The following is an 18475-nucleotide window of genomic DNA, read 5'->3' on the forward strand; positions in this document are numbered from 1 at the left end:
ACCTCGACGAGCCTTCGCTGCTATAGGCCATTGACTGGATACCGAGAGCTGCGGAGCCATTGCCACGCGCGCGGTCATCCTCTCTTACGTGCGCGATGCTGTATCCCTCAAAGGACTCGAAGTAGAATGGTGCGGACTTAGCCGAAGACCCCCCGACACCACTGGCACTTAGCGGTTTTCGCGCAAAGTACTCCAGCACACCAAACGCTCTACGGACTTAGCCAAAGCGCACTGACGCCGCTGGCACTCTGCGGTTTTCGCGCAAAGTACTTCCCGCCTAAGACTTTGGTCGACCAAATAACTTAGTGAGGAAAAGAGGTTAACAGAGTTAGGCAGCCCGCCATGCCGATCCACTATCGACTTGGCTTCTTTCGCCGCCCCATTAGCGAAAATAAATCACTTTAGTTTTGTCAGCCTGTACGGTCTTCGCCGCCCCATTAGCGAAAGTAAATCACTTTAGTTTTGTCAGCCTGTATGGTGTTCCTGTAGTGGCCAGCGCGCGAATCAAAACCATTTTCACGTCATTGACAATCGACGGTATCGGTCCAGAGATGACGACGCACGTGCGTGGATACCCACCCCGATGAATCTGCAGACACACGAGCGCTGGTGCAAGGGTCCATGCCTGGTCTCAAATGTAATGCTGACTCAGCCACTTCAACTTCCAGGTCTTACTCAATGAGTACTAAATTACTCGATCAGTATACTAGTAAGTAATACTAAACTGTCTGACTTACTCAATGAGTAATACCCTGTCCAAACCAATTCGCCAATCAGAATTCGGATACTTTCAGCACAGCACCATGAAGCCTGCGCTGCTGGCGGCGTTGGCCGCGTGCTTCCTGACGCTGCTGCTGGCGATGGAGCGCGGCGCCTACGCCTGGAGCAATAACGACGAGGAGGACGAAGTGGAGGAAGACGACGACGACGACTTCGACTTCGTGTCCAGCAACGTACGCACCGAAAACCGATTTGTCAAGCTAATACCTTCCTGATCCACGCTAACTCTCTTGTGCTCTGCTGCAGCTGGACTTCATCAAGCGCGACGACCTGGTGGAGGTGCAGTGCGACGGCCAGGAGTGTGCGGCCGAGGCGGAGGACGGAAACGGGGGCGTCCCCTCCGTCTGGGAGCGAGGCCTCGTGACGCCCAAGCTTAAGCCCCAGCTCATCCTGCAGGAGCACGCGCGCGCTGCGACCGACGTGAAGAAGCAGTTCCGAGGCGAGACGCTGGGCTACGTGACGCCGTGGAACAATAAGGGCTACGACTGGGCCAAGCAGTTCCGCTCCAAGTTCACGTACATCTCGCCCGTGTGGCTGCAGCTGCGCGAAGACTCCGACCACGTGCCGATCATCACGGGCACACACGACATCGACAGTCAGTGGGTGAAGGACGTCAAGTACGGAGTGGGGGGACAGGAACAGCAGCAAGAGGGCCCTGCGGTGGTGCCTCGCGTCGTCTACGAGCGCAACCGCCTCAGCTCGGAAGACGTCCCTGTGATAATTGAGAAGATGCTGGCGTTGACCAACGAGCACGACTTCGATGGAATGGTGTTCGAGATCCCAGTCACGGCAGGGACGTTGGACATGCTGCAGCAAATGGGTCGGGCCTTCCGAGCAGCAGACAAGCTGCTGATTCTTGTGCTGTCCAGAAGCACGAACGAGGTAAGCGCCGAGTTGTTGGTGATAGTATCGTCGGGTGGAGGTTCCGTTTTAGCTGACGGGCGAGCTGTGCTGGTTGATTCTGTAGGGCGAGTTACCTGTGACGCACGAGCTTTTCGCTGAATTGGCACCGTTGGTGCACCGCTTTTCCATGAATGCGTACGACTTTAGTGCTCCAGGGCCAAATGCGCCGTACCCGTGGCTGAAGAAGACGCTGGAGAAAATGTCTCCGATGGAGCGACAGAGGATTCTGCTGGGACTCCCATTCTACGGCTACGACAATGGAGGTGAGCGCTTGTTGAGCTAGAGAAAAGCAAGGTGAGTGACGTACTAACGGCTGTCATACAGATGCGATCACGGGAAGCACCTACATCCAGTCACTGAAAGACAACGATGTCTCCAAGATTCGATGGGATTCCACGGCGCATGTACGTGGCAGAATGCCTGGTAGTTTGTGATACGTGACGCTTACTTACACGCCTGAATGCTGTCTTCTCTCAGGAATGCCAACACGTGTACACAGCACAAGACACGGGCAGCCACCATGTAGTCTTCTTCCCTTGTCTGCAGTTCCTGCAAGACCGATTGAAGCTGTACAAGGAGCGTGGTGTGGGCGTAGCGATCTGGGAGCTAGGACAAGGACTGGACTTCTTCTACGATCTGCTGTAGCCTACATGCATTGCAGGACAAACGCGTTCCATTCATAGTTACCCAATACTTTTTGTGCGAGCACGTTCGTACGAGCTATGGAGTCATTGAACTACTTCCGGATCTTCCTGGTTGTGTCTTAAGGTGGCACCGGGGAGCTGACATTGGCATCCCCTCCACCTGGAACTGGTGCTGGAGCCGTTGTTTCGGCGGTTGCGGTGCCTGGTCCAGTTCCCACCTTGCGACTTTCATCAACAAAATCCTTAAGCACCTTGCGTACGTCAGCCAGCGAGTCCACCGCGAACGACCAGGCATGGCGACCTCCGCTATGTTGGACGTCTGGGCCCACGACGACAGCAAAGATCGAGACGTCTTCTGCCAGTCGCACAGGCACCTTCTGCAAGCGGCTAAACGCCACCTTGTTGTCATCATCCACGTAATCACCCGCGATTAACTCTTCGTCATCGTCGGTGGAATAGTCTTCGTGTCCTCGCACCGCTGCTGCTGCCGCCCCGATCAACTGTTCATTCTGAAGACGCTTCTTCCTGATCTTGATAGTTGGCTCCAGCTCATCAGTGACACCACTTCCGCCTCTCGGACGCGGCATGCGGGGCTTTGCCTTCGAAACGTGAGCAGCAGATGGCACTGGCTGCGCGTGCAGCTGCGGAGGTACAGGCTTGCCCAAGGCGATAGAGTTCCGGCGAATGCGCTCGTTAGCTGCTTGTTCTTCCTCCTTCCTCTTTCTCTCATCGTGACGCTCGTTCGACTCGGTCACCAACGCGTTCAACGTCTGGAACATTTGATCGTCTGTCACGTCGTCGCACACGCACAAGACAAAATCGACTTCCAGGTCGCTTTTCTTGGATATCTGTTCAGGGAGAGACAAATGCTTGAGAATGCCCTCGAGTACACGAGTTTTCGTGCACCCTTCGTGCTCCACGCTGACAGACATGTGCCCTTGATACACTTCCAGTGCCGTACCGATGAGCTGCCGCTCAAGGATGATCTGCAAGTCCTTCGCCTGCCAACTTCCAAAATGTGGATCAGCATCTCCATAGTGCCACGTCAGCGAGCTTTCCTTGTCTTCAATGTAACTTCCAGGGGTTCGGTCCGTAAACATGAGCATTGTGGGTAGCACTAAGTCCTTCCACGACATGTCATCGCCACCGAACGAGTCGTCAGTAGGAGCAATGCTCCCACCAGTGACCGGCGTATTCTCTCCAGTGTCTGTCGAGTCTGGCGCGGAAGTGTGATGCGGATACGTCGGTAGACTGCCCATACTCATGTGCATCATGCTGTGGGCATCGCTCGAGTAAGAGGCATCCAGACTGGCACCGCTGACACTTCCCACTCCAGCCATAGTTGCGGCTGTACTTCCTCCCGACCGAGCTGTTGCCACGTCGTACTGGAATTTGCTCATGGTCTTCCACTGCTCCCGTGTGTTACTCAAATTCATGCGATAGAAGAACCCGTCCTCGGCGGCGACACCAACGCGCACACCATTCAGCCACGTCTCGAGGAATTTGCGTTCACGGCCGCTGACAATAAATACTGTGTTGCGCTCGTCGGCGCTGAGCGCATCGAGAAGCGACTTGAAATTGGGCCCCACAGCCGCAAGTGGGAGGAGCGAGTGCTGCGGTGTCAGGGTCCGGTCGTAGTCGAGAATGATAACGCGATTCTGTGCACTGCGGTACGCTTGAACGATGGCTTTCTTGTCAAGCTTCGGCAACTGCGTTGATGTCTTGCGGTTTTTCTCTACAGCCTCACCAAGCTCTTCCAAAAACTCTTCGCCCCAGGTTGATGCCGTGTTGGACGACACATATCGATACAGTTTCTGCTGGCGGATTTCGCGCTCGGTGCGGCACATACTCAAAGCTTGATGAATACTCAGAGCCACGTCTTCCGTGTTCCACGGGTTAATAACGATAGCGCCACTCAACGACTGGGAACAGCCAGCAAACTCGCTCACAACCAATACGCCCGGTCCGCCGTCTTCTCCTTCCCATTCTGTCAAAACCGAAGCCGAAGACTGTCGGGGAGATGAAATCGGTGACAACACTCCACTTCTCGTCGAGCTTTCTCCCGTCGTGATTTCCACGTTGTCGGGGCCCTTTGCAGCTCCAAACGTAGGGGCAGGAACTGGCGTGCTATCGCGCTTGATACTACTGCCGCTAAATCCCCTGGCGGCCGCGCGGGCAGCCTTCTTCCGTTCATCCTTGTTGCGCATGAAATGCTGCTGGCAGACAATAAACTCGTGCGACACCAGGTTCATTCCATCGCGAGTCGACGTCACCAGACACACATCTGCCAAATCGTATAGCGCGCACAGCTCCTCATGGGGCGTCACTTGTTGCTGAATAAAGTGAATCGGCGCGTAGTCCAGAGTTCCGAAAATCCCGTTGATACGCCCGACGATCTGGTTAACTTGAGTTACGATATTGTGATAGCTGTGCGAGCTCATTTCGAGTTGGTGGCACGCGTCGTATCCAGCATTTCCTTTGCCGGTTGCAATAGGACTGGCAGCAGTAGGCGGTGACTCTGACAGCCCCTTGATAGGACTGTCACTGCCAGTGGAGCTTCCTGGTCCAACAATCGGATACGACGAAGATCGGGGTAGGATGTTGGCGTTGTCTCCACTCGTACTGCTGGCACTCGACCTGCGGCCGTTATCACCTGCACTGCTTGCCCCGGTGGACTTGCTGTCGACCACGCCTGAGCGTGACGATATTCCAATCTGTACTAGCACGACGTTATGCTGCCACTCTGGAAACCGGTCCAGCAACATTTCCATCGCTAGCATCTTGTGTGGGATTCCTTTGATATTGTCGAGTCGGTCGATCCCCAGAATGATACGCTTGCCACCGAATTTATCGTGTAGTTCATTTACCCGGTTCAGGGTTGGCATACTGGACGCTGCGCGGGCGAAAGGCTCCAAGCTGATTCCAATGGGAAACACGCCAATCGACGTGAAGTGGTCTCGGTCTGCAAAGGAGCTACGGACACCCTTGTGCGAGCACTCCACTCCAAGCAGTCGATGACAGGTTGACAGAAAGTGGCGTTCGTAGTCGAAGGTCTGGAAGCCGACAAGGTCCGCCTGCAGGACGCCCGTTAGCAGCTGTGATCGCACCGGTAGACGACAATATACGTCCGAAGCTGGGAACGGCGTGTGCAGGAACCAACCAATTCGACACGGCGGGATGCGCTGGCGCAGCAGGGATGGCAGCAGCATGAGATGGTAGTCGTGCACCCACACGGAGTCTCCTTCATTGTAAATCTCAGCGATAGCATCAGCGAAGCTCTCGTTGGCGGACTCGTAGGCTCTCCAGTCTTGCTTGTTGAATCTCTTGGTCGAGTGGAAGCTCGAGTTGCCTCCGGCATTGAACGTGAACGGCACGGGCTCCGATACATAGTGGAACAGCGACCACAGCACTTCGGACGAGAAGCCCGTGTGTCTGGACGCCACCTCCGACGACAAAAAGACCGGCAGGCAGTTGTGCTGCAGCAGCAAGCGCCGCACCGCCTCGTGCTCGCTCTTGGGGATGTGCTGGCCCACCCAGCCCACCCACAGGAAGTTCATCTCGGCCCTCACGCCCGTCAGACACATGAGTTTGTCCAGGCCGCCCGTGGTCTTGGTGGCCTTCCAGCGCCCGGTCTGCGGCTGCCGCTCCAGCAGCACCGGCAGGTTGTTGGACACGACGATGAGCTGGTTGCTGCCGCCCGCGCCCGTCGCCTTGTCCGCCGAGTCGTCGTCGCTGTCCTCCTCCTCCTCGGCGCGCAGCTGCATGAGCTGCAGCTGCAGCTCCTGGATGTTGGCCAGGATCTCCTGCTCCTCCAGCGACAGCGTGTCCAGGCGGCTCAGCTCGAAGTCGGTGGCGGCGCGCTGCGACACGAAGAACTCGTTGCGCGGCGACAGGACGCCGCTGGCGGGCGGCGACGCGGCCGCCACGTGAAGCGCAGCGGTGTCTTCCCCCATCGAGACGTCAAGTGCGGCAGACTCAAGAGTGCGGAGACTTCCGCAGCCGCGATTCGTTATGGCTACATGTGTAATTTACAGGAGCTGACAGATATTGACCACGCACATTTGATTTACAAGTTTAAGCTGACCAATGAGAGTGGGCGCCGTTGGTCTTCAACGTCTGAGACGTGGCGCGAAAAGTGTCTCTATCTAGGGAAGCAGGCGGCCTGACTGTAGATTCGCGAGCGAGACTTCGTTTTCACGCCGCGACTTGTACCAGGATATGAACGGGAACGACATGAGGTACAGCACCAACGCGCCGTAGAAAGTCGCCACCACAGCCACGACTGTCCAGCCCTTGGACGACAGGTCGAAGCTCTGCTGCAGCGTCCGGAAGACCAGGGCGTAGTTGACCCCGAAGAGCGCGAGCGTACCGACGACTAGTGCGAGAACGACCCAACGACTGTAGACGAACGGCTGCCCCATGAGCCGCTTGTTGGTCGTGAACGTGAGCAGAGGCACCAGCGCGAACGGGAGCTGCACGCTCTGCATGACGTTGATCATCTCGCTCACGATGTCGCTGTGGAAGCCGTCATACTCGGTCAGCAGCGCGACAACCAATGCGGGACCGAGCGCCATCGTGCGCGTGATTGCCACTCTCTTCCAGGCGACGATGCGGAGATCCAGGAAGCCTTCCATCACGAACTGGCCGGCGTACGTCCCCGTCATGGTTGATGCTTGACCGGAAGCGACTAATCCAACCGCCCAGATGATCTTGGCAGTGGCCGAGCGAGCTGCTCACGGCCGCCCCTGCTTCTTTCAGTCCAACCTGCTGACAGTATCCGGCGACGTGCTTTGTTGTGTAGCACTGCGTGCAAGACGCTGCCACTGCTCCGCTCTCATTGGCGCAGGTCAGCCCAGTTGTTGCACTATAGATGGAGTTTCCTGAGACTAACGCAGCCGCAGACGGGATGCACGCAGTTTGAATGCCCGCATCGTAGACATCGGTGGTGACATCGGCACCCAACGCGTCACACTGCTGGCTGTAGAAGGTGCTGGCGAACGCTGAGATCACAAACATGTTGATAAGGAAGCTCACGAACAGCGCCAAGACCGCCTCCAGTCCGAAGTAGAAGTTGGCCTCTTTGACGGGGCCAGCACCCACCCCACGACGAGAGCGGACGCTGCGAGACTGCACCAGTGCAGAGTGCAGGTACACGTTGTGTGGCATGATGATGGAGCCGAGCATGCCGACGGCTTGCATCACGTTCTGGTTGTCGATGCGCGGGATCGCGATGCCCTTAGCGATCTCGATGCCGCTCGGTTTACTCACTGTGAAGTCGACGAAGAAGCACGCGCACATGATGCCGATGAGGCCCATGAAGAAGGTCTCGAGGAGGCGGTTGCTCTTGTTGTCGCCGCGTCGGTCGATCGCGAGGAAGGTGAACGTGTCCAAGGCAGTGACCAGGCAGCCAATCCACAGCGGTAGACCAAACAGAATTTGCAGAGCGATGGCGGTGCCCAGCACCTCTTGGATGTCGCAGCCGATGATCACCAGCCCCATCATGATCCACACGGCGTAGGTCACGACGCGCGGGTACTCGGCTCGACAGAGCTCGGCCAGATGACGCCCCGTGCAGGAGCCGAGTCTGGCCGCTAGTACTTGATACAGCCCGCCCAGCACCGTGCTCCAGAACGTGCGCGAGTAGGCGCCGCTCTGCAGGTCCGCCTCGAGGTTGCCCGGATCCAGGTAGGCCATGCTCATGAGCCAGCCGGGCCCCACGAAGGACCAGAACTTGCCCCAGGAGAACGGCGGCCGCTCCGGCGTCATGTGCGTGTCTCCGTGCAGATCCGAGAGCTGCGAGTACGAAGCGCTCAGCGTTGCGCCGCTGGGGCGCAGGATCTCCTCCGCTGTGGCCGGCATCTTGCCAATTGCAACGTCGTTGCACGATTACCTGGGTGAGACGGTACCGTGATGAACCCCTGTGCAAACGAATATTTTATATTGACCAATCACAGCGCTTATTTAACACTGTCTCATTTTGACCAATGGCAGGTCATCAATAGCTGCAAAGGTTGACCACGATGGAAGACCAAGCTGCACCTCCTGCTAGTGGCGACGGCGGCAGCGCAAGCAGCAACGCAGTCGAGGCCGCAGCGTCTTCACAGTCTTCTTCAGCACCTGCATCATCTGATGTGAGCGTCCCAAGCATCTTAGACTCGCGGACGCTCCCTCCAGTAGCTGGAAGCGCCGACGACGCGGCTCCTCGCTACCTGCCGCGTGAGGACGGATCCGCGCCGTCCTCTTTGACGTTCAGTGAGGCCTTCGCTCAGCTGAGGAAAACGTCTTCGTACGCCGCTCCACCTCCAGAGAAGCCGCAGGGGGACAAACCTCCTGTGAGAGACGCAGCGGCTACCGTCTATGTGAATCGGAGACAGAAGGGCAACCCGATGCTCAAGTCCGTGCGCAACGTGGGGCTCGAGTTCCGCGACGGACTGATCCCGGACTACGTCATGGGTGAGAATGGATCGTGCTGTGTGTTGTTCTTGAGTGTGCGGTACCACCTGCTGCACAATACGTACCTGGACGAGCGAGTGCAGAACGTGCGGAAGGACGACCCCACGCGCTACAAGACCAAACTTGTCTTGTGCTTCGTGGACGTGGATGACAATGAAGTGGCACTGCGCGAGATCAACCGCGTTGCTCTGTTGAGCGATTTCACTCTTGTACTCGCGTGGAGCTGGCTGGAGGCTGCGCGGTATCTGGAGACATTCAAAGCCTATGAGAACAAGTCGGCGACTATTATCAAGGAGAAAGTCGAGGCCGAGTTCTTGCCCAAGGCCAACGACGTGCTCACGTCGATCCGGTCGGTGAACAAGACTGACGTGGTGACGCTGCTGTCTACGTTTGGGACGGTGAAGGGGCTGATGAACGCCTCCATGGAGGAATTGTCGCTCTGCCCAGGTGTGGGCGCCAAGAAGGTTCGGCAACTACTCGAGACTTTCCAGGAGCCGTTCACCAAGCAGTGAACGTGGCGGTCGCGGTGGAGTGGAGTGACGACAATTTGTTGCGTTGTTGAGGTGCTGTCAACAATTACGGCGACAACATCTTCGAGTTGCATCCCGCATGGACCGAATATTTTTCAAGACGTACGATATCGAGATCAAAATTGTGTGCAAGGATTCCTCCTTGCCTTACTTCTGCCAGCCGATGGCCAGCAGTACTTGGCGTAAATTACTTCGCAGGCCAGCCTTTGCCGTCATCCTTTGTCAGGATTCCTTACCTGTCCAGACCCTATGCAGGATGTCCTCAAACGTCCTTGCGGCATTCACTACAGCCAATGTGTTCAAACAAAACATTCAACCGAACCGTGAGAATTGTGCCGTTTTCTTATGAGCAGCGAGGTTGTAGGGGGAATACTAATGCATAATGTCCTTACGCGCGAGGGGAGGCGCTGTTGCGTCCGGTCTGGTTGCTCACCTCGGCCGTGAAGCCGACAGCTTCGATAGCGGCCACCAGGTCGCTGTACGGCGCCGAGCCGGAGATGTACGCGGCCCGCTCGTCAAACTCCACCACTACATCGGTCACGCCAGGCGTGTTCTTGAGCGCGTTCTCCACCGTCGTCCCGCAGTTCTTCATGCACGACATGCCCTGGACTTGGATCCGAACGGTGGACGGGTCGGTGAAGCGCCACGATCCGCGCTCCTCCGTGATGTCCTGGTCGAGGTTCTTGAAGAGCAGGAAACCGGCACCAAAGCCGCAGATCAGCGCCACAAACAGACCGGTCTCATACGTCATGACTACAAGCATGGCAAAGTACGCAATGGTCATCTGAATCATGTACAGAACAGCGAGCGTCAGCTTGCACTGCATCTTGTGGATCTTGTCTTGCGGCCGGAGCTTGCGTGCCACCAGCAGCCGCTGGCGCACCACCTCACGCCCCTTGACCAGCGATTCATTTAGCAGCGCGATGAGGAAGCACCCGATGAAGCCGAACGCGTACTTGAGGCCGCTGTTGAGCACCCAGGGCTGGAAGAGCAGCATGACGCACGAGCCGTGGATGGACGACTGGAAGCCGTTGAACATGACAGACCCCTGTCCCGTGCAGAAGCCCGAGCTGGTCGAGGACGAGTCCGACTCGGTGGCAGTGCTGCTCGACGACGTTGAAGGGGTGTCGCTGGCACTCGCGGAGGAGTAGTCAGCCACGAAGCTCTGGGCCGCGGGGCTGAGCGTCGTGATGTTGGTGGCGTCGGAGCACGTGGCCCCCGAGCAGATGACGCTGTCCACCAAGTAGCGCGGCTCCGAGTTGACGCTGGCCAGGTACGTGTTCTTGTTGTCCTGCGACGCGAAGTAGATCTTCTGGCCGTTGTTCAGACACACGTAGACGAAGTTGTCGGTGGTGACGGCGTCCCCCGACACGGGGTCGCTGAGGCCGTCCGCGCACTCGGTGCACGTGCTCTCGCACTTGGCGAACGTGCTGGCGTCCGTCTGGTTGACGATGAACTCGGCCATGTTGGCGGCCAGGTACGCCGTGTCCGTCACGTCGAAGTCGTACGCGTCGAAGGCGCGCGCCGCCATGCCGCAGGAGAAGATCGTCTGGCCGTGCTGCAAGGTCACGTAGTTCTCGTTGTTGTAGCCGCTGCCAAGCGTGCTCATCCCGCACACGGGGCACGTGTAGTCGGTGGTGCTCGCGCCCGACGCCGCCAGGTCGCGGTGCGCCTGCATCGCGTGCATGTCGTGCAGCTGGTGCAGCTCGTGGTGGTGGTTGTGGTGCAGGTGCGCGCTGGCCGTCGATGCCGTCGCCGCCGCCAGCAGCAGCGCGGCGGCGGCGGAAAGACGCGCTCGCAGGGGCATCCCGGCTGGAAGGTGGCGAGATGAAGACTGAGCTGAGCCTGCGGGCAATCTGTAGTCTGTACTGCGTAAATTTGATGATTGCAGAGACGGGCGGCAAGTGTTCCATACAAATTCCTAGATATCCGGACTAGAAGCCGCGAATTTGAAGCCCATCCAAAATGACTCCGTGAAATCTGAGCGCGGAATGCGGCGATGGATGCATGTCGGAAGCCCCATACACCCGCTGTAATACCAGCAACCGAAGGTGCTGGCGGCCATAGTGAAGAGCATGAGCACCATGAAGCAGAGTGAACTCGTTGGTGAGCAAGAGTCCACCACATCAACAGGACGCATTCGATAATTGCATGAGAGAGGGCGGCGTTCCGTGTTGCACCGACGCAGCTGATGGCGGCTCACGCTTCCTGCAGTGCAAGGCCCGCCGTTCATTTCCGTCGCTGCCATCGAGCTGCAGCGTATAGGATAGTATTCGCTAGGAAGCAGAGTAGCTAGCTGCCAGCGCTTCCATCGAACACCACCGCACTTGATCCTCTGCGCTCAGCCCGGCATCTGGTTCGGGCGTGGCTAAATCCCGGCTCTGGACGCATATTTCGGGTCCCAGCCTCATTTTTACCATTTCTCTCACCATGGGAGCTCAGTCGCTGCTGGTGCTGGTGCTGACGGCGCTGCTGCTGCTGGGCGCGGACGCCGGCCAAAACCTGCGCAAGACGACGTGCCCGCTGTGCAACATGGACGTCAAGGCCAACATCAACGCCACCATCCTCGGCGACCAGTACGTCTACGCGTGCGAGATGGCCGGCCACATCGACTCGCTGCAGAACGACCCGGTGCGTGCCTGCATGAATAATATCTATCTATCCCTCCATGGTGCCATTATCTGACGTTGTGTTGGGTGTTTCGACGGACAGGCGGCCAACCTGGGCTCCCCCGAGGAGGCCGACATCACCACGGACGAGATCTACCAGGACGCGACCGACATCAAGTGCCCCGTGTGCGGCAAGGGCTACGACCAGCTCACGCACGCCGTGCCGTGGATCTCCAAGGGCGCACAGAAGATCTACACATGCTCGGAGGAGCACGCGCAGCTCGTGTTCGACAATCCGACCAAGTACGTGGCGGCGCAGACCTCGTCCGACGACTTCTGCTACGCCGGCGCGGCCGACAGCCCCACGGGCTCCGTCATGTTCAACGGCTTCCAGCTGGCCATCGGCGGCGACGCCACGTGCCTGCTGCTGCTCTTCCAGCCCTGGGTGCTGTCGTCCGGGGTCAAGTACGCCTTCGGCTTCCTGGGCGTGGTGCTGCTGGCCATGTCGCTTGAGGGCTTCGGCGAGCTGCGCGAGCTCGTGGAGAAGCGGCTGTACCGCGACCACGGAATCGTGTCCAGCCAGGCTGACTATATGTCGCTGGCCACCCCGCAGGTCAGCAGCGCGAGCGATGGCCATGGCTCTAGCGACTCGTTTGTGCCCAAGACCGGCCGCGTGCCGGCCGCCCCCAAGCTCACGCTGGTCCGGCGGCTGCCGTTCTGGTGCAAGCTGGTGCTGGCGGCCATGTACATGGTGCACCTGTGCCTCGGCTACTGGGTCATGCTGGTGATCATGACGTACGAGACACTCATGTTCGTGGCCGTCATCGTCGGCGTCGGCCTGGGCTTCGCCATCTTCAAGGACACGGACGCCGACGAGCTCAAGGGCAGCGTGGACCCGTGCTGCTCGACCTAAAACCCCTGCACCGGAATAAAGTATCTTGATTTCACTATGCTTTCTGGTTATGGCGCCGTCATTTCGCTACACTGCCGGTAGCAAAGATGCCGACATTCCGATTTTTGCCAGTCAAACCCCATTAGATCCGCCGACATGTACGGCACCGTGAGCTCGAGCACCAGCGCCAGCAGCTCGCGCGACGACCTGGCGCCGCCGCCGCCCACGCCGTCGCCCTTCCGCTACAACGTGCAGGAGGGCGACACGCTGGCCGGCATCGCGCTCAAGACGCAGACGACGGAGGCGGTGCTGCTGGCGCTCAACCCGCTGCTGGGCCGCAAGAAGCGGCACGTCAAGCTCTACCCGGGCCAGCAGCTCATCGTGGAGGAGGCGCGCGCCGTGTCGCTGCCGCCGCCGCCCGAGTGCATCGACAACGGCTGGGGACAGATGCACCTCGTGCGCGCGGGCGAGACGCTGCGCGGCATCGCGGCGCTCTACAACACGACGGAGGAGATCCTGCGCCAGGACAACCGCCGCTACTTCCCCACGGGCGAGCGCAGCCTGCTGTGCCCCGGCCAGCTGCTGCACGTGCGCCTCATGAACACGGGCGAGATGGAGCGGGACGACCCCGCGCTCGGCGCGGACGCAGACGCCAAGGCCTCGGCGCTCAACGCGCAGCGCGATGCGGAGGCCACGTACACGGGCACGTCGGCCGCCTTTGCGCGGTACAAGACGCACCTGGTCGCGCCCTCGGACACCTTCGAGTCCATCTGCAAGGCGTACAGCATCCCGTACTCGCACTTCCTGCAGATCAACCGCGGCCGCTACCCCGTGGGCCAGCGCGCCGAGCTCGTGCCAGGCGAACGGGTAATCGTGCCCGACCTCCTGGCGGCGCAGCAGGCGGCCAGTCGACGCAACATCGCCGAGGTGAAGCTCACCAAGCAGATCCACGTGGTCAAGCCCGGCGACACCCCCGAGGAGCTCGCGCGGCGCTACGGCATGACGTACGACGAAATGCGCGAGTACAACCGCGCCTACTTCCCGAAGGGATACCGCGGCGAGATCCGCCCAGGCTACAAGTTGGTGGTCAAGCGGCCAGTGGATACGGACAACTCCGACTCCCCTCGGCAGTCGCTGCCGGAGCACAGCGGATACCGAGACCTCGACGCAGTGTCCAGTGCGTGATCGGCATCGCTACTGTCGTTTGTATATGTAGAAGGAGAAGCGAATATGAAGCTGTATCAACGCGTGCTTGCTTTACCTCATAGAGGATGGGGCCCACTAAGGCGTCCTGTTCGACGCGTTCGTCTTTCTTGTCTTCTTTTGTACGTGCTCTTCGGCTACTCTTCTTGTCTAGGTGGTGGTGTGTTCTACGAGCGGCGTTCGCGTCGTAGTCGACGTCGAGCGCGCTCAGATGTATCGGGTGTCCCCTCTGGGGAGCCACCCGGCGGCGTGCTGACCGATGCTGAAGCTTTGCTACTCGGTGGCGGCGTGCTGACAGACGCTGTGGATCGGTTGCCATCACCGTCTGGGGGCGAGTCTGCAAACGGAATGGCAGTGTCGCCATCATCACTCGACGCGGACGCTGCAACCGCGACCGATGTTTCCGTCAGCGACGTGGCAGAATGGTCCTTCGCGTGGATCGTCGCCGCCTGAAAGCGCTTCACGACAACAGTCTTCGACGTCGAATCCGACGCAGCGACTCCGCCGTCCTCGGGGGCCTCCTTCTTCTCTTCTTCCACCTCTTGATGGCCCTCATTGACGCTAGACGTGAGCTCGACCACTTCCACGCTTGACTTCATAATGGTAATATCTGCCTCTTCTTCATCGTCTGAGCTGTCGTCGGGCAACAAGACCACTTCTTCAGCGTCAGAGTCAGCGAGTCGTTGCCACCGTCTACGCCGGCGTGACGCACGAGCAAACAGACCACGCTTGCGGCGACGAGCTAATAAATATGCTGCCAATACTGCGAGCGCCAAGAACGCTACTGACAGTAAACTGATCTGTGCCAACGTAGGCCCGGGCAGCTCGACCGCTGGGATTTCGACGCTACTTTGCTTGTCAGCGTCCACATCGGCAGTCTTCGTGACATCAACTGCCGCAGTACTTGAGTCTTCACGCGCTAAATCATCAGTGGAGGCCAAACCTTCAGCAGCAGACTGCTCACTTTGCAGCCACACCTCTTCCTCCTCTGCAATAGCACGCAACTCCTCTTCGACGCGAACGCGCTCGCCTTCCTCCTGCAGTATAACTTGCTCCAGCTGCTCCAGCTCTTCAATTTCCTTCGCCACGACAACGCGCTCCGTTGCCAAGCTTTCTACTTTGCCCACCGTAGCAGCAACTGCTTCGATGGCCTCCACTTCTTGCCGCTGCGCGTTCGTATCCTCCAGCTGTGTCTCAATGCCATTTGTAAGCTCACTTGCAGATTCTGCGATAGTGCGTTCTACCTGCGCGGCAACTAAGTCCGCTTCTTCAGCAGCCGTCTTTAGCTCTTGCGCGACTTCAGAGACCTCTAGCTCAATAGTTACATCCACACCATTGTTGTCTGCCATCAATTCTTTTTCAACCTCCGTGCCAACTTGCTTCAAGTCACTCGAGTATGTGTCCTCGGTGTGCTTTTCCTCGGGTACATTGGCTCTTGGCAGGACACCAATTCGCGTCCTGATGTCAGGCTGAAGCCGATTCACCTCCAATCGCTCGGTGCTTTCACCCGCGGCACTCTCTAACTCGACCACAAGCTCCGCCATAGCACCGTCAATCGGGACAGTCACGTGCGCTTCGATCTGCAGCTCGTCTTGCTGGGAAGAGACCGCTTCAGATACGTTTTCTGCCTCAACAAAGTCGATCGTGTTCACTTGCGTCTGCTTCACGTCCAGAACAATGTCCTCCACCTCCACCACCACTTCAGCGATAGCAGCATGCTTCAATTTTCCATGGGTTATCTCCCCTTGCTCCGTCAACTCGACTTCAACTGCTGCAACGTTGTCCTCAATAAGCTCAGCAACAACCTGGACGTCGTGATCACCATCCGTCACCCTCTCGGATATGCTGGCGCCTTCCACCACTTGGGTTTCAGTGCGTTGTACCGACAGCAGGTCTGGTTCGACTAGCTCAGCGGAAATCTGCACCTGCTCCTCGCTGGTGGAAACGCTATCCAAAACATCCACAGTGGGCACGTACTCGGCTGTTTCTTTATCCTCGTCCGTCACTTGATCCTTCTCAATCGGTTGAGGGACCACCGGCGTCTCTTCTTCGGCGACTTGTTCACTATCGGCTGTGTCAGCATCCGAGCTGCCGTCTTCAAACACCGTGGATGCTGGAATCTCAGCAGGAAGCTCTTTTCCCACGAGTTCGGCATCTTTGAAGTACTGCTCCTCACTATCATCTTCACTCGGTAACTGATCATCCACGGGAGCTTTCGCTGCATCCGTCGGCTCTTCGTCCGTAGCCAACGCGCGCTCCAATAATTCCCGTTTCAACCTAAGCGCCGCTTCCACCTGCGCCTGAATATCCGCTGCGATCTCGGCCAGCGCATCAACACCGTTCCATTCGTCAGCTTCACGTGACGCGTGCTCGTAGTCCTCAATCTCTTGCTCAATCGACTTGGCGCATTGTTCTGCTAGTTCCCTTACTCGATTGTCAATAAACTCGACAGCAGCCATCTTCACGTCGAGAACACTTTCCAGTGCTATTGCTCGGGTGTCTGCAATGATCGAGTTGGCGGCAGATATGATAGCAACGCGTCGTTTCTCGAGGCGCTGTACGTCCTGTAATGCCCGAGACTCGTGCACTTTTAGCCCACTTGCGATGTTCTGAATTGCGATCTGGTGCATCTGCAGAGTTTCAGACAATTCCTCGCTAGGCAGACTCACATCACTCACACTCGGGCCCAATCCTATCCACTCAAAAACGTCGCTCAAACTTGACCTCGCCACCTCTGCACCTTGTTTCAGTGCTGTTCGAACACGCTCGACTTGCTCGTCTCTCGCGCCCGAGTCCGAGTTCATCAACTCAAACGCAGACTTCAAGTGTGTTTGCACCCATCTCGTCAGCATTTCCAGGGCATCCGCCAAGCGCAATGCAGCTCGCTGTAGCTGAACACGTGCATACTGAAGCAGCGTGGTCAAAAGCGAGGCCGTTAGCCTCAAAGCTTGGGAGCCTCGCACGCTCCCCAGGTTCTCGCTCACGAGTATCTGAGCAGCACGTGCCGCCTTCTCCAACCTCGCACTATCCAGCAGCGCCAGCCACTCGGCTCGTACTCCTTCACTCAATCCCTTCGCGTACGGACCCATTTCGTTCTGGAGCGCAACGAGCAGGGGATAGAGCACCTTCTTCGCTCTTTCCGCCGCCAATTCAATCGTAATCGCTGCAGGCGACGACGGGTACATCCGACAAACCGCGATTCCTCCCGCCACCGAGACTGTCACCACTCCAGCAACCACAGCCAGCGCGACCGCGGATCTACTGCACGGAGCCTTTCGCTTCTTCGCCATCGATGTCACCTTCACAGCTGCTTTCTCGTCTTGCGCAGTATTTCCGAAACTACCACCATTCACCGCTGCGATCCCCCTCCCAGATTCCGCAGCGTCCTCAACCAGGTCAATTGTTTTCTGTGACGGCTTCTCAACTGCCGGATCCTCCTCCTCAACGGCGGTGGCCTGATGTCCGTTCTCGCGCGGCTCCAGCTCCTCTTGCTGCGGCTTCGGCCCATTGAGTCGCTCCATTGCAGCGTCCGCGCTGCTGCTGCGTCTGCGGTCCGTCCGTCGGCTGCCGTTGGCCTTTGGACTCTGGAGTCCGTTGGTCACGGCGTCTGCCATCAGCTGCTCACTGCGTCTGCGCCGCAGGAATTGCTCCGTGTACGTGGCGGTCGTGCTCTTGGCTGTGGGCGTCTTGCGCTCCGGCGACGCGAGTGACGCCTGCGAGCTGCTGCGTCTGCACTGCTCGGCCCTGGCGGGACTCGCTCGCGCGGCTTGGCGCTGCTGCTGCCAGGCCAAGAGCTGCTCTTTCCGCTCGTCTCGGGCGGGCGACGGGGGCGGCATGGCGGCCGAGAGAGACGGCGACGTGCCTCGTCCCGGATCGGGAGCTGCTACTGGAGACTTTTGCCCCTTGTGTAATAACAATTAATTGATTTCAATTTATGATCCGATACTGAATTCAAAACGGCAATTAATTACTTCAACTTCCTACCTAGCAACATTCCATTGCACTTGATGCGGGCTAATGTAAGTTACGAGTTTGTACTACGAGTGGCAACCTTGGTCGTTGGCTACGCCATACGTGTGCCCTTGTCGTTCATCGATTTATTGCGCGGCGTCCGATGCGAGTGCAAGCACCGGCGGATCGGCGGAAGTCAATTGCTCCTTAACGCACTATCCAACGGGCACTCGACTAACAAATTCGATCGCACGCAGCGAACTGCTGCAGCCTGCATCGACCACGTTGTTGAATCGCAGTGTACTGGTGGCTGTTGGATACATGTAAGTGTAGCGCTACGCCGCCGAGTCTTGCGGCACCGGCAGATTACACACACCGTGAGGCGCTGGTGGCCTCCGATCGAGGCTCAACCATCAGCACGTCGATCACGGCAACTCCATGTAAGCGGCGAGCTGCAGGTCAGGCAGGCCACATTGCTGTCCCGGCGGGCAGGCGCAAATGTGACAACGC

The 18475-nt window shown here is 58.3% G+C and overlaps 6 protein-coding genes across 6 annotated transcripts; 2 read left to right on the forward strand and 4 right to left on the reverse strand.

The window, feature by feature from the left end:
• Positions 1-1509: 1509 nt before the first annotated feature.
• Positions 1510-2328, forward strand: PHYSODRAFT_501649 (hypothetical protein; the record flags this gene model as incomplete). Its single annotated transcript, XM_009528615.1, has 4 exons — positions 1510-1662; positions 1748-1946; positions 2008-2087; positions 2161-2328. The coding sequence occupies 4 exons, from the start codon at positions 1510-1512 to the stop codon at positions 2326-2328; spliced, it is 600 nt and encodes a 199-aa protein (XP_009526910.1).
• Positions 2329-2527: 199 nt separating this feature from the next.
• On the reverse strand, positions 2528-6280 carry PHYSODRAFT_461147 (hypothetical protein; the record flags this gene model as incomplete). Its single annotated transcript, XM_009528616.1, has 3 exons — positions 2528-3166; positions 3218-4386; positions 4474-6280. Coding segments are annotated over 3 exons (3615 nt in total), but the record flags the coding sequence as incomplete, so codon positions are not given.
• A 192-nt stretch (positions 6281-6472) lies between these two features.
• On the reverse strand, positions 6473-8186 carry PHYSODRAFT_315031 (hypothetical protein; the record flags this gene model as incomplete). Its single annotated transcript, XM_009528617.1, has 2 exons — positions 6473-7036; positions 7065-8186. The coding sequence occupies 2 exons, from the start codon at positions 8184-8186 to the stop codon at positions 6473-6475; spliced, it is 1686 nt and encodes a 561-aa protein (XP_009526912.1).
• A 497-nt stretch (positions 8187-8683) lies between these two features.
• PHYSODRAFT_285994 (hypothetical protein) lies at positions 8684-12198 on the reverse strand. The gene has a single exon (XM_009528618.1). The coding sequence runs from the start codon at positions 11115-11117 to the stop codon at positions 9699-9701; it is 1419 nt and encodes a 472-aa protein (XP_009526913.1). The 5' UTR covers positions 11118-12198; the 3' UTR covers positions 8684-9698.
• A 769-nt stretch (positions 12199-12967) lies between these two features.
• PHYSODRAFT_315035 (hypothetical protein) lies at positions 12968-13996 on the forward strand (the record flags this gene model as incomplete). The annotated part of the gene is made up of 1 exon (XM_009528619.1): positions 12968-13996. The coding sequence occupies one exon, from the start codon at positions 12968-12970 to the stop codon at positions 13994-13996; it is 1029 nt and encodes a 342-aa protein (XP_009526914.1).
• Positions 13997-14181: 185 nt separating this feature from the next.
• Positions 14182-17850, reverse strand: PHYSODRAFT_255777 (hypothetical protein; the record flags this gene model as incomplete). Its single annotated transcript, XM_009528620.1, has 1 exon — positions 14182-17850. One exon carries the CDS (start codon positions 17848-17850, stop codon positions 14182-14184), a length of 3669 nt encoding a protein of 1222 aa, XP_009526915.1.
• Between the last annotated feature and the right edge of the window lie 625 nt (positions 17851-18475).

This window comes from Phytophthora sojae, assembly GCF_000149755.1.
Source record: "Phytophthora sojae unplaced genomic scaffold PHYSOscaffold_4, whole genome shotgun sequence".
Taxonomy (NCBI): Eukaryota; Oomycota; class Peronosporomycetes; order Peronosporales; family Peronosporaceae; genus Phytophthora; species Phytophthora sojae.